Source organism: Oncorhynchus nerka, linkage group LG20, assembly GCF_034236695.1.
Source record: "Oncorhynchus nerka isolate Pitt River linkage group LG20, Oner_Uvic_2.0, whole genome shotgun sequence".
Taxonomy (NCBI): Eukaryota; Metazoa; Chordata; class Actinopteri; order Salmoniformes; family Salmonidae; genus Oncorhynchus; species Oncorhynchus nerka.
The window spans coordinates 20,411,305-20,424,053 of record NC_088415.1 but is presented as its reverse complement, the minus strand read 5'-3'; the positions used below and the strand labels follow the sequence as shown (position 1 = coordinate 20,424,053).

Here is a 12,749-nt window from a genome sequence, read left to right as displayed (position 1 = left end):
TTGTTATTGTATAAAGATATACTTTCCCATGCATTAAATTAAATTGAAACAGTAAATGACTCCACCAAGGCAACATACATAAGGTTCAATATGTGTATTATTACATTTTCATAGCACCACATCAAAAGAAATAAAAATAATAAACCCATGTCCAAATGATTTCAAGCTTGCTTAACCCCGTTGGCGCGCGTTGGAGATAAAAAAATAAAAAAAGACGACACACATAAAGTCCCGAAGCACCCCACCGTTGTGGTTACTCACTACTCGTAGATATTCCCTCAGCGAAGTATGGCAGTTACTTGCAGGTTTCCTCACAAGATCCACAGCAAGCACAGCTATCAATGTAGACAGTACTCTTTAGCAGTAACCGATATCCCATGGGAACATGAACTCGTTAATCCTTCCCAAACAATTCTCTCTCGGTTTCACAGGATGCTAGGCTAACCTCAAGGCTGTCCAATACCTCCACGATGAGATGGTAGCTTCAGTCTTTACTAAGTCTTTCTTAACAAAATTGTAACAACTCTCTTATAAAATAAAATCTGTATTTCCCTTCAAAACTCGGTAGGTATGGGTTTTGTTTTATTTTTAACGTCTTCTGTAAAAAACAATTCTTCACCAACGGTCATAATGTAATGTCCATCCTTTTTTCAACGTCTCTCTCCTTCTCTTTTTTCCCAGGCCTCCAGTTAACCAGGTCAACTCCCATTGGCCACAGCTTAACAAGCGACCTTATTGGTCAAAACTTAAACTTAAAAGTAAACCAACCTATTCACTTATACATTAAAGAAATATTTCTTCAAAAGTAATGCATTAACAACATTACAATTCAGGAGCAATTCAATCACCTTTTAAATATAATACCAATTAATTATAACAAGAATAAACTCAATAATTGGTTCTAACAAGGGGATTACAATTGCTAAAGGTACTGCATAGGTGTAAACATTACTTCTTTAGCAAGAGATAGCACGTGTATAGCCTAAGAAAGTAGCAGAAATGTGTAGAAAGTAATTTTGAATGCATTTTATTGAAGGGAAACAATAACAGTCTTGAACTTTTTTGGTAACATAGTGATATATTGTACAATGAGGAATTAACCTACAAAATACTAGTCTTCTCCCATTTGTTTAACCATTGCCCCCACCCACAAGCTATATAAACAACAACAATAAATAAGAATAAAATAAGATAATAGATACAAAACAAAAATGTGAAGAACATAAATCAATCCCCTCTAATTAGCACATGTAGGACAGTATGCAAGTGTGTGTGCATGGACTTTGCAGATGTATTTCTCACGTGCAGCGTATAGTATTTGTTTTACAGTCCTTCTTTGGGGGACAGAATTGGCATCTCCTCCTCTTGCCTTCCCCAGCTGCAGCCTCAGGTGGATCAGGACAAGATTCAGCCCCCTGAACAGCTTTCACAAGCTCTGCAGAGGCTGTTGTGTGGGGGAGGCGCTCCCTTCTTTGAATGTGTGGGGAACAAGTGCCTTTCCCAGCTGCTCCAGGAACACCCTCCTCTTGTTCCGCTTATCAGGCATCCAGGTAGGGTTGATCTTGTTCCATATCACAAAGGCATTGTATGAGGACACATCAATGATGTTATGGATGATGACCAGGGGCCAGTGGCAGTCATCCTCCTGCAGCTGTAAGTTCCAACCACCTTGTCCAGGTTGTCCACGCACCCTTTGTTGTGGTTGTAGTCCAGGGTGGTGGCTGGCTTGTTCCTCTTTGGGAGGTAAGAAACTAGAGTGGTGGTGGGGGTGAAGGCAAACTTTGATGAGAAGGCCTCTCTCCCTCTTGTTGTGAGGAGTGCAGGGGGGAGCTCAGGCTTGTTCTTTCTAACTGTGTCAACCATGGTGATCTTCCTCTTCAGGAGCTGCTGGCTGAGTGCAATCAGTAGCACACATAATCTCAATTTCTCATTGTGTGTGTGTGTCTTTGTGGTTTTTGTGGTGTGTAAATGATTTTACAACTGCCAGGTCAAAAATGACCCAAAGACAATCTTTGTACCCTGATGGTGTGATGTGATGTTTCACTTTTTCTAATGTTGGGGTCACTCTAGGAAAAGTCATCAAATTTCAAGTTGAAAAAATATAATTTAGGGGGTTTTCTCTGCTGTTAAACACATTTTGACCCTTAAGACAACACAAGGGTTAAATGGAAGAAGTTTGGAACCACCAAGATTCTTCATAGAGCTGGCGACCCGGGCAAACTGAGCAATCGGGGGAGAAGGGCCTTGGTCAGGGAGGTGAACAAGAACCTGATGGTCACTCTGACAGAGCTCCAGAGTTCCTCCGTGGAGATGGGAGAACCTTCCAGAAGGACAACCATCTCTGCAGCACTCGACGACCAATCAGGCCTTTATTGTAGATTGGCCAGACGGAACCACTCCTCAACAATAGGCACATGACAGCCCACTTGGAGTTTGCCAAAAGGCACCTAAAGGACTCTCATACCATGAGAAACAAGATTTTCTGGTCTGATGAAACCAAGATTGAACTCTTTGGCCTGAATGCCAAGCGTCACGTCAGGAGGAAACCTGGCAACATCCCTATGATAAAGAATGGCAGCATCTTGCTGTGGGGACGTTTTTCAGCGGCAGGGACTGGTGAGACTAGTCAGGAACAAGGGAAAGACGAATGGAGCAAAGTACAGAAAGGTCCTTGATGAAAACCTGCTCAGAGTGCAAAGGACCTCAGACTGGGGCGAATGACTTGAGGCTATAATCGATGCCAAAGGTGTGTGAACAAAGTACTGAGTAAAGGGTCTAAATACTTAACTTCTTGCGTCGAGCAATCCCGTATCCGGGAGCGTAATCATAGCCTTAAGCTCATTAGCATAACGCAACGTTAACTATTCATGAAAATCACAAATGAAATGAAATAAATATATTGGCTCACAAGCTTAGCCTTTTGTTAACAACACTGTCATCTCAGATTTTCAAAATATGTTTTTCAACCATAGCTACACAAGCATTTGTGTAAGAGTCTTGATAGCTAGCATAGCATTAACCTCTTCGAGATAGGGGGCGCTCTTTTAATGTTTGGATAAAAAACGTTCCCGTTTTAAACAAGATATTTTACTGGGTGACTTACACTTTTACTTGAGTCATTTTCTTTTAATTAAGGTATCTTTACTTTTACTCAAGTATTGGATACTTTTTCCACCACTGGTTGCGAGTTAGCCAGTAAGACACGCTGTGACACTAGACATAATATACAGTGCATTCGGGAAAGTATTCAGACCCCTGGACTTTTTCCACATGTTGTTACGTTACAGCCTTATTCTAAAATTGATTCCATTGTTTTTTCCCTCTCTTCAATCTACACACAATACCCCATAATGACAAAGCACTTTTTTTTGTTTTTATGTTTGCACAATAAAAAACTGAAATACTACATTTAACTTCTTCAATATAGGGGGCGCTCTTTTAATTTTTGGATAAAAAAAAACGTTCCCGTTTTAAACCAGATATTTTGTCACGAAAAGATGCTCGACTATGCATATAATTAACAGCTTTGGAAAGTAAACACTCTGACGTTTCCAAAACTGCAAAGATATTATCTGTGAGTGCCACAGAACTGATGCTACAGGCGAAACCAAGATGAACTTTCATACAGGAAATGCCCCAGATTCTGAAGGCGCTGTGTTCCAATGTCTCCTTATATGGCTGTGAATGCGCCAGGAATATGCCTGCGCTTTCTGTCTATTCCCCGAGGTGTCTGCAGCATTGTGACATGTTTGTAGGCATATCATTGGAAGATTGACCATAAGAGACTACATTTACCTGGTGTCCCGCCCGGTGTCTTGTGTGTGTAATCTGTAAGTCCATGCGTGTTCCATTTCTTCAGAAGAGAAAGTAAAAATCCATCGTGGCAGTTATCGTCGATAGATATCTGAAAAACACCTTGAGGCTTGATTCTAAACATCGGTTTGCCATGTCTCTGTCGATATTATGGAGTTAATTTGGAAAAAAGTTCGTGTTTTAATGACTTATTATTTAATTTTTTTCCTTAACCAAACGTTATGAACAAAATGGAGCAATTAGTCGACACAAATAATATTTTTTGTAAAAACGGAACATTTGCTATCTAACAGAGTCTCCTCATTGAAAACATCTGACGTTCTTCAAAGGTAAATGATTTTATTTGAATGCTTTTATGGTTTTTGTGGAAAATGTTGCATGCTGAATGCTAACGCTAAATGGTACGTTAGCCATGAATACTGTTACACAAATGCTTGTTTTGCAATGGTTGAGAAGCATATTTTGAAAATCTGAGATGACAGTGTTGTTAACAAAAGGCTAAGCTTGAGAGCAAATAGATTAATTTCATTTCATTTGCGATTTTCATGAATAGTTAACGTTGTGTTATGCTAATGAGCTTGCTGATAGATTTACACAATCCTGGATACAGGAGTTTTTTCGTAGCTAAACGTGACGCAGAAAACGGAGCGATTTGTCCTAAACAAATAATCTTTCAGGAAAAACTGAACATTTGCTATCTGAGAGTCTCCTCATTGAAAACATCTGAAGTTCTTCAAACGTAAATGATTTTATTTGAATGCTTTTATGTTTTTTTGTGTAAATGTTGCCTGCTGAATGCTAACGCTAAATGCTACGCTAAATGCTACGTTAGCTATCAATACTGTTACACAAATGCTTGTTTTGCAATGGTTGAGAAGCATATTTTGAAAATCTGAGATGACAGTGTTGTTAACAAAAGGCTAAGCTTGAGAGCAAATAGATTAATTTCATTTCATTTGCGATTTTCATGAATAGTTAACGTTGCGTTATGGTAATGAGCTTGAGGCTGTAGTCACGATACCGGATCCGGGATGGCTCGACGCAAGAAGTTAAGCCTAGCATTCAGCAGGCAACATTTTCACAAAAACAAGAAAAGCATTCAAATAAAATAATTTACCTTTGAAGAACTTCGGATGTTTTCAATGAGGAGACTCTCAGTTAGATAGCAAATGTTCAGTTTTTCCAAAAATATTATTTGTGTAGGAGGAATCGCTCCGTTTTGTTCATCACGTTTGGCTAAGAAAAAAACCTGAAAATTCAGTCATTACAACGCCAAACTTTTTTCCAAATTAACTCCATAATATCAACAGAAACATGGCAAACGTTGTTTAGAATCAATCATCAAGGTGTTTTTCACATATCTATTCGATGATAAGTAATTTGTGGCAGTTGGGTTTCTCCTCTGAAGCAAATGGAAAAATGCACGCAGCTGGAGATTACGCAATAATTGCAACGGAGGACACCAAGCGAGCACCTGGTAAATGTAGTCTCTTATGGTCAATCTTCCAATGATATGCCTACAAATACGTCACAATGCTGCAGACACCTCGGGGAAACGACAGAAAGTGTAGGCTCATTCCTTGTGCATTCACAGCCATATAAGGAGACATTGGAACACAGCGCCTTCAAAATCTGGGGCATTTCCTGTTTGAAATTTCATCTTGGTTTCGCCTGTAGCATCAGTTCTGTGGCACTCACAGATAATATCTTTGCAGTTTTGGAAACGTCAGAGTGTTTACTTTCCAAAGCTGTTAATTATATGCATAGTCGAGCATCTTTTCGTGACAAAATATCTGGTTTAAAACGGGAACGTTTTTTTTTATCCAAAAATTAAAAGAGCGCCCCCTATATTGAAGAAGTTAAATGTAGTATTTCAGTTTTTTATTGTGCAAACATAAAAACAAAAAAAAGTGCTTTGTCATTATGGGGTATTGTGTGTAGATTGAAGAGAGGGAAAAAACAATGGAATCAATTTTAGAATAAGGCTGTAACGTAACAACATGTGGAAAAAGTCCAGGGGTCTGAATACTTTCCCGAATGCACTGTATATTATGTCTAGTGTCACAGCGTGTCTTACTGGCTAACTCGCAACCAGTGGTGGAAAAAGTATCCAATACTTGAGTAAAAGTAAAGATACCTTAATTAAAAGAAAATGACTCAAGTAAAAGTGTAAGTCACCCAGTAAAATCTTACTTGATGAAAAGTAAAAAAGTGTTCAGTTTTAAATATACTTAAGCATCAAAATTCAATGTAATTGCTAAAATATACTTAAATATCAAAACTAAAAGTAAAAGTATAAATCATTTCAAATTCCTTATATTAAGCAAACCAGATGGCACGATTTTCTTGGTTTTAAATGTACGGATAGCCAGGGGCACAATCCAACAATCAAATATAATTTACAAACAAAGCATTTGTGTTTAGTGAGTCTGCCAGATCAGATGCAGTAGGGATGAGCAGGAATTTTCTCTTTTAGTGGGTGAATTAGACCATTTTCTTGTCCTGCACTTTTGGGTGTCAGGGAAAATGTATGGAGTAAAAAGTACATTCTTTTCTTCAGGAATGTAGTGAAGTCATCAAAAAATATAAATAGGAAAAGTCAGCAAAAATATACAGTGCCTTGCGAAAGTATTTGGCCCCCTTGAACTTTGCGACCTTTTGCCACATTTCAGGCTTCAAACATAAAGATATAAAACTGTATTTTTTTGTGAAGAATCAACAACAAGTGGGACACAATCATGAAGTGGAACGACATTTATTGGATATTTCAAACTTTTTTAACAAATCAAAAACTGAAAAATTGGCCGTGCAAAATTATTCAGCCCCTTTACTTTCAGTGCAGCAAACTCTCTCCAGAAGTTCAGTGAGGATCTCTGAATGATCCAATGTTGACCTAAATGACTAATGATGATAAATACAATCCACCTGTGTGTAATCAAGTCTCCGTATAAATGCACCTGCACTGTGATAGTCTCAGAGGTCCGTTAAAAGCGCAGAGAGCATCATGAAGAACAAGGAACACACCAGGCAGGTCCGAGATACTGTTGTGAAGAAGTTTAAAGCCGGATTTGGATACAAAAAGATTTTCCAAGCGTTAAACATCCCAAGGAGCACTGTGCAAGCGATAATATTGAAAAGGAAGGAGTATCAGACCACTGCAAATCTACCAAGACCTGGCCGTCCCTCTAAACTTTCAGCTCATACAAGGAGAAGACTGATCAGAGATGCAGCCAAGAGGCCCATGATCACTCTGGATGAACTGCAGAGATCTACAGCTGAGGTGGGAGACTCTGTCCATAGGACAACAATCAGTCGTATATTGCACAAATCTGGCCTTTATGGAAGAGTGGCAAGAAGAAAGCCATTTCTTAAAGATATCCATAAAAAGTGTCGTTTAAGGCACCTGGGAGACACACCAAACATGTGGAAGAAGGTGCTCTGGTCAGATGAAACCAAAATTGAACTTTTTGGCAACAATGCAAAACGTTATGTTTGGCGTAAAAGCAACACAGCTCATCACCCTGAACACACCATCCCCACTGTCAAACATGGTGGTGGCAGCATCATGGTTTGGGCCTGCTTTTCTTCAGCAGGGACAGGGAAGATGGTTAAAATTGATGGGAAGATGGATGGAGCCAAGTACAGGACCATTCTGGAAGAAAACCTGATGGAGTCTGCAAAAGACCTGAGACTGGGACGGAGATTTGTCTTCCAACAAGACAATGATCCAAAACATAAAGCAAAATCTACAATGGAATGGTTCAAAAATAAACATATCCAGGTGTTAGAATGGCCAAGTCAAAGTCCAGACCTGAATCCAATCGAGAATCTGTGGAAAGAACTGAAAACTGCTGTTCACAAATGCTCTCCATCCAACCTCACTGAGCTCGAGCTGTTTTGCAAGGAGAAATGGGAAAAAATGTCAGTCTCTCGATGTGCAAAACTGATAGAGACATACCCCAAGCGACTTACAGCTGTAATCGCAGCAAAAGGTGGCGCTACAAAGTATTAACTTAAGGGGGCTGAATCATTTTGCACGCCCAATTGTTCAGTTTTTGATATGTTAAAAAAGTTTGAAATATCCAATAAATGTCGTTCCACTTCATGATTGTGTCCCACTTGTTGTTGATTCTTCACAAAAAAATACAGTTTTATATATTTATGTTTGAAGCCTGAAATGTGGCAAAAGGTCGCAAAGTTCAAGAGGGCCGAATACTTTCGCAAGGCACTGTAAATAGTGAAGAATAGTACAGATACCCCAAAAAACAACTTAAGTAGTACTTTAAAGTATTGTTTACTTCAGTACTTTACACCACTGCTCACAACTAATGCAGCAAGCACCATACTATAGATGACACTGAATATATAACCTCCACTGAGTTGTTGCAGTGGAGAATACAATATATTTTTCATAATTTTTGAAAAGTTGTTCCACTCATAAGAGTGCAAAGAATAAGCTAAATAAAACAATATACTTTCATGCGTCCTATTTTGTACTCAAGAGTAATTGATATCACCATGGAGACAGTAGTTTATTTTATTGAATGAAATGAAAAGCCAGAGAGTTATGAACAATTTGATTAGTAAAGGAGAATATGATTTACCGCCTTAAAATGCCAATTTTACAACCGTCTTAGAGGGGGAATATCTCTTCAGGATCGTTATATTGTCATATAAATGTAAAGTCGTCTACAGAGAGTTTAGAGAAGGCCACTGAATTTTAGTACTTAAACGGAGCCTTCACACTCCAGAAGATTTATTTGGTATTGCGTTTTGTCAACAATATTAGTTTAACCTTAAGGTCAGAAATGGGTTGGACTTATCAGTACTAGTCATCTAGAACAACTCTTTATCTTGCATCTCACATCACAACCTATATAATTTCTCCCATATCTCTTGCTCCCAAAAACATTGAAAACTTTTGGAATGAATCTATTAATTGCTCTGATAATGATCACATTTAAGAAATTACACAACCACAGATTCTCACAACAAAGATTCAGAAAACAAACTGTCTTCAAATCTACTGCTTTTTTCTGGTCAATACCTTAGTGCATGCCAATATCTACTGTGTGTGTGTGTGTGTGTGTGTGTGTGTGTGTGTGTGTGTGTATTCCTGTACCTCACGTGTACCTGTATGACAAATGTGTTTTTTCATTAAATTATGATCTGCTATCAGTTATCTGTGCAGGGGCTGTGATTTGTTATGTGGACAATGGTGCTCCCTGGAACAGCTCCTGGTTACAAACTGTAATGAGAACAACACCACAGTTGCCATGGAGACCACAAAGCAAGATTTGTCACCTTGGACTGATAAGGCTGCTGTAGTAGTTATTTGACATTTTTAGGAGGAGGGGTGGTTTGTTGGGTTTGTTGTTTTCCAAAGGGATTTAGGATTTTTTTTGACGCATTTTGACACACCCCTTTTGATGCATATCTTCATCAGAGATGAAACCATCAAGGTCACCCGTCTCAATATTTCTTGACAAAGATATTTCATTAGATGGGTATCAGTCTTTTTCTGATTTTGACAACTTGTTGCCATCTTACCAAAAAGCAAGAGCAACAGGCAGGACTACAGGCTAACTCCTCAATTAGATTTTACATTGCTCTTCCTAAACAAATGATTGACTAATTAGTACTAATTAGTGGGGAATGCCCTCAATCAACAAGTGCCCAGTTTGTACTTATATTTCTTTAAAATGTATTAAATGTAGTTCTACAGATCATGAATATCATAAAATAAGGCCATTATAAGGATTTTTTATGACAATTTTTCCTTGACCCTAGCCATGATTACAGGCCATAACCTTACCCTGAGTTGGAGAGTCTCCACCCACTGTCCAATGGGCCTGTATTCAGGAACACTGGAGTTGGTCATCTGAAACTGGAACAGGTCGTAGCGTCCCGGGGCGTCGCCGTTTTTATTAAACATAACCGACGTGCCTGCACTACCTGCAGGGAGACAGAAGGAAGGAATGATAGAAACGTGTTTATATTGAGTAGATCTAGTGTATTCGGAAAGGTTTCAGACACCTTGACTTTTTCCACATTTTGTTATGTTACAGCCTTATTCTAAAATGGATTAAATGAAATATTTTACTCATCAATCTACACACTATGCTCCATAATGACAAAGTGAAAATAGGTTTTTAGAAATGTTTTAAAAATAAAAACAGAAATACATTATTTATATAAGTAATCAGAACCTTTGCTATGAGACTCGAAATTGAGCTCAAGTGCATCCTGTTTCCATTGATCATCCTTGAGATGTTTCTACAACTTGATTGGAGTCCACCTGTGGTAACCTCTATTGAATGGACATGATTTGGAAAGGCACACACCTGTCTATATAAGGTTCCACAGTTGACAGTGAATGTCAGAGCAAAAACCAAGCCATGAGGTTGAAGGAATTGTCCATAGGGCTCCGAGACAGGATTGTGTCGAGGCACAGATCTAGGGAAGGGTACCAACAAATGTTGGAAGCATTGAAGGTCCCCAAGAACACAGTGTCCTCCATCATTCTTAAATGGAAGAAGTTTGGAACCACCAAGACTCTTCCTAGAGCTACCACCCGGGCAAACTGAGAAATCAGGGGAGAAGGGCCTTGGTCAGGGAGGTGACCAAGAACCTGATGGTCATTCTGACAGAGATCCAGAGTTCCTCTGTGGCGAAGGGAGAACCTTCCATAAAGACAACCGTCTCTGCAGCACTCCGCCAATTGGCCCTTTATTGTAGAGTTGCCAGATGGAAGCCACTCCTCAGTAAAAGGCACATGATAGCCCTCTTGGAGTTTGCCAAAAGGCACCTAAATTACTCTCAGAACATGAGAAACAGGATTCTCTGGTCTGGTGAAACCAACATTGAATTCTTTGGCCTGAATGCCAAGAGTCACGTCTGGAGGACACCTGGCACCATTCCTACCGTGAAGTAGGTGTCATGACTGTCCTGTGAGCATCCAGATGGGTCGGATCATCTTTGTAGTAAATAACTTCAGCCAGACCTCCTCTCACCCGCGGAGTTGACAGTTCACACCCTGTTGTAAATCAAGGACTAGAACCTTCAGCCAGACCTCCTCTCACCCGCGGAGGGGGGAGAAGGGAGCTGGTGGGGGGGTTGACAGTTCACACCCTGTTGTAAATCAAGGACTAGAACCTTCAGCCAGACCTCCTCTCACCCGCGGAGGGGGGAGAAGGGAGCTGGTGGGGGGGTTGACAGTTCACACCCTGTTGTAAATCAAGGACTAGAACCTTCAGCCAGACCTCCTCTCACCCGCGGAGGGGGGAGAAGGGAGCTGGTGGGGGGGTTGACAGTTCACACCCTGTTGTAAATCAAGGATTAGAACCTTCAGCCAGACCTCCTCTCACCCGCGGAGGGGGGAGAAGGGAGCTGGTGGGGGGGTTGACAGTTCACACCCTGTTGTAAATCAAGGATTAGAACCTTCAGCCAGACCTCCTCTCACCCGCGGAGGGGGGAGAAGGGAGCTGGTGGGGGGGTTGACAGTTCACACCCGGTTGTAAATCAAGGACTAGAACCTTCAGCCATCTCCTTCTCCAAATTCACACAAGAATGTTTCTTTGTTTCACAGACATTTTCCCGTCAAAACTTTCATGTTTTCAAGTGAATACTGGAACATTATTTCTAACATAGATCGTGGGGAATGGTCATGGTCGATCTAAAGAATAATAATGTAATTTTGGTTGTTTTTTGTGTCATCATTAAACATGTTAAAAACTAAATACTGTAACTTGAAAAGTATACACACTACATGTACGAAGTCTCCGTCCTCTAGGTTATGTATGAAATAGAGAAAATGATGAAAGTGTTTTTGTTAAGTTGGGGATGTGATCGTAGAACCTATAAGAGGAAATTGTTTCTACAACTTTGTACAAATGAGTAGTCACCACCCCTTGAGTGTGGTCAGAGAATGTGTCAGCCTCACGAACTGCCCCTTTTGAATGAACTGTATAAAATAGTGGGTTAAGAATTAACATATCAGACCAGAGAGGCATGTAGCTGCGGCTCATGTCCAAAGTGGTTTGAACTTTGAAATCTCAACACGAGGTAGAGACGATGAAGTTACCTCCTGGACAATCACTGGTACGGCTGATTAGCTGTCCTAAGTAAAGTATCTAGAAAAGCGAATTTAAGTGGGACCATTCTACTACTCTTCTCAAATCACCGTAGTACGCTACTATCATCCTCCCAATGGGAAGCATCGTCACGGCTGGCTAGCCTATCTTCAAAGAGGCAGCTTCAGGAGCAAATGGAAAGTAGAATAAACTGTAGTTCTGTTCAGGACTACACGACAAGTCAACAGATACCGGACCGTGGTAGAGAACAATGGTAAAAGATGAGTGGGGACCCCTTTTGAACAATCAGAGCCTTACAAGGGTGCCGCAAAAAGGCCCAACAACCTTTCCAAGAAGCATGGTCCCGACAGAAATCCACAAAGAACCAAGACATTTACACGTAAACACATTCATCATTTCTTTCTCCAAACGGGCGGCGGTTTGTGTGCAAAGAATATGATTACTGTGAGAGTAGTTTCTAAATGTACCAAAGTATTATGTCTCTGTGTCTCTCTCTCGCGCCCTCTCCGTCTTTTTTTCTACCAAGCCGCCATATTGTGTCAGCCCGTGTTATCAATTAGTTAGCGAGTAAATAAATAATTAAACAAATGTGTGGAGTATTGAGTCTTAAGTAAGACTGGGGTTTTTGCAGATGCAGGAGGTTACGACTGTTCAGAATGATGATATGATAGGAGGTTAAGATTAATGAGTTGACTGTTTATAGATGTAATAGCTAAAGACCATCAGACTTTATTTTGGGAGATGGTAACTCTTTAAAGAACTGCACTCGTGGTTCCCCAAATCCTAATGAGATGATTGTTACATTATTCATTTGATTGGGCAACAATTAACAATAGTTAGATG

The 12,749-nt window shown here is 40.0% G+C and overlaps 1 protein-coding gene across 1 annotated transcript in view; it reads right to left on the bottom strand.

Annotated features, from left to right (window-relative positions):
• Positions 1–12,749, bottom strand: part of LOC115101858 (metabotropic glutamate receptor 7-like) — a 192,388-nt gene that overhangs the window by 40,227 nt on the left and 139,412 nt on the right. The window contains exon 7 of the mRNA XM_065005294.1: positions 9,629–9,768. Within this exon, the coding sequence (XP_064861366.1) occupies positions 9,629–9,768 (140 nt within the window). The remainder of the gene's footprint in view (positions 1–9,628; positions 9,769–12,749) is intronic.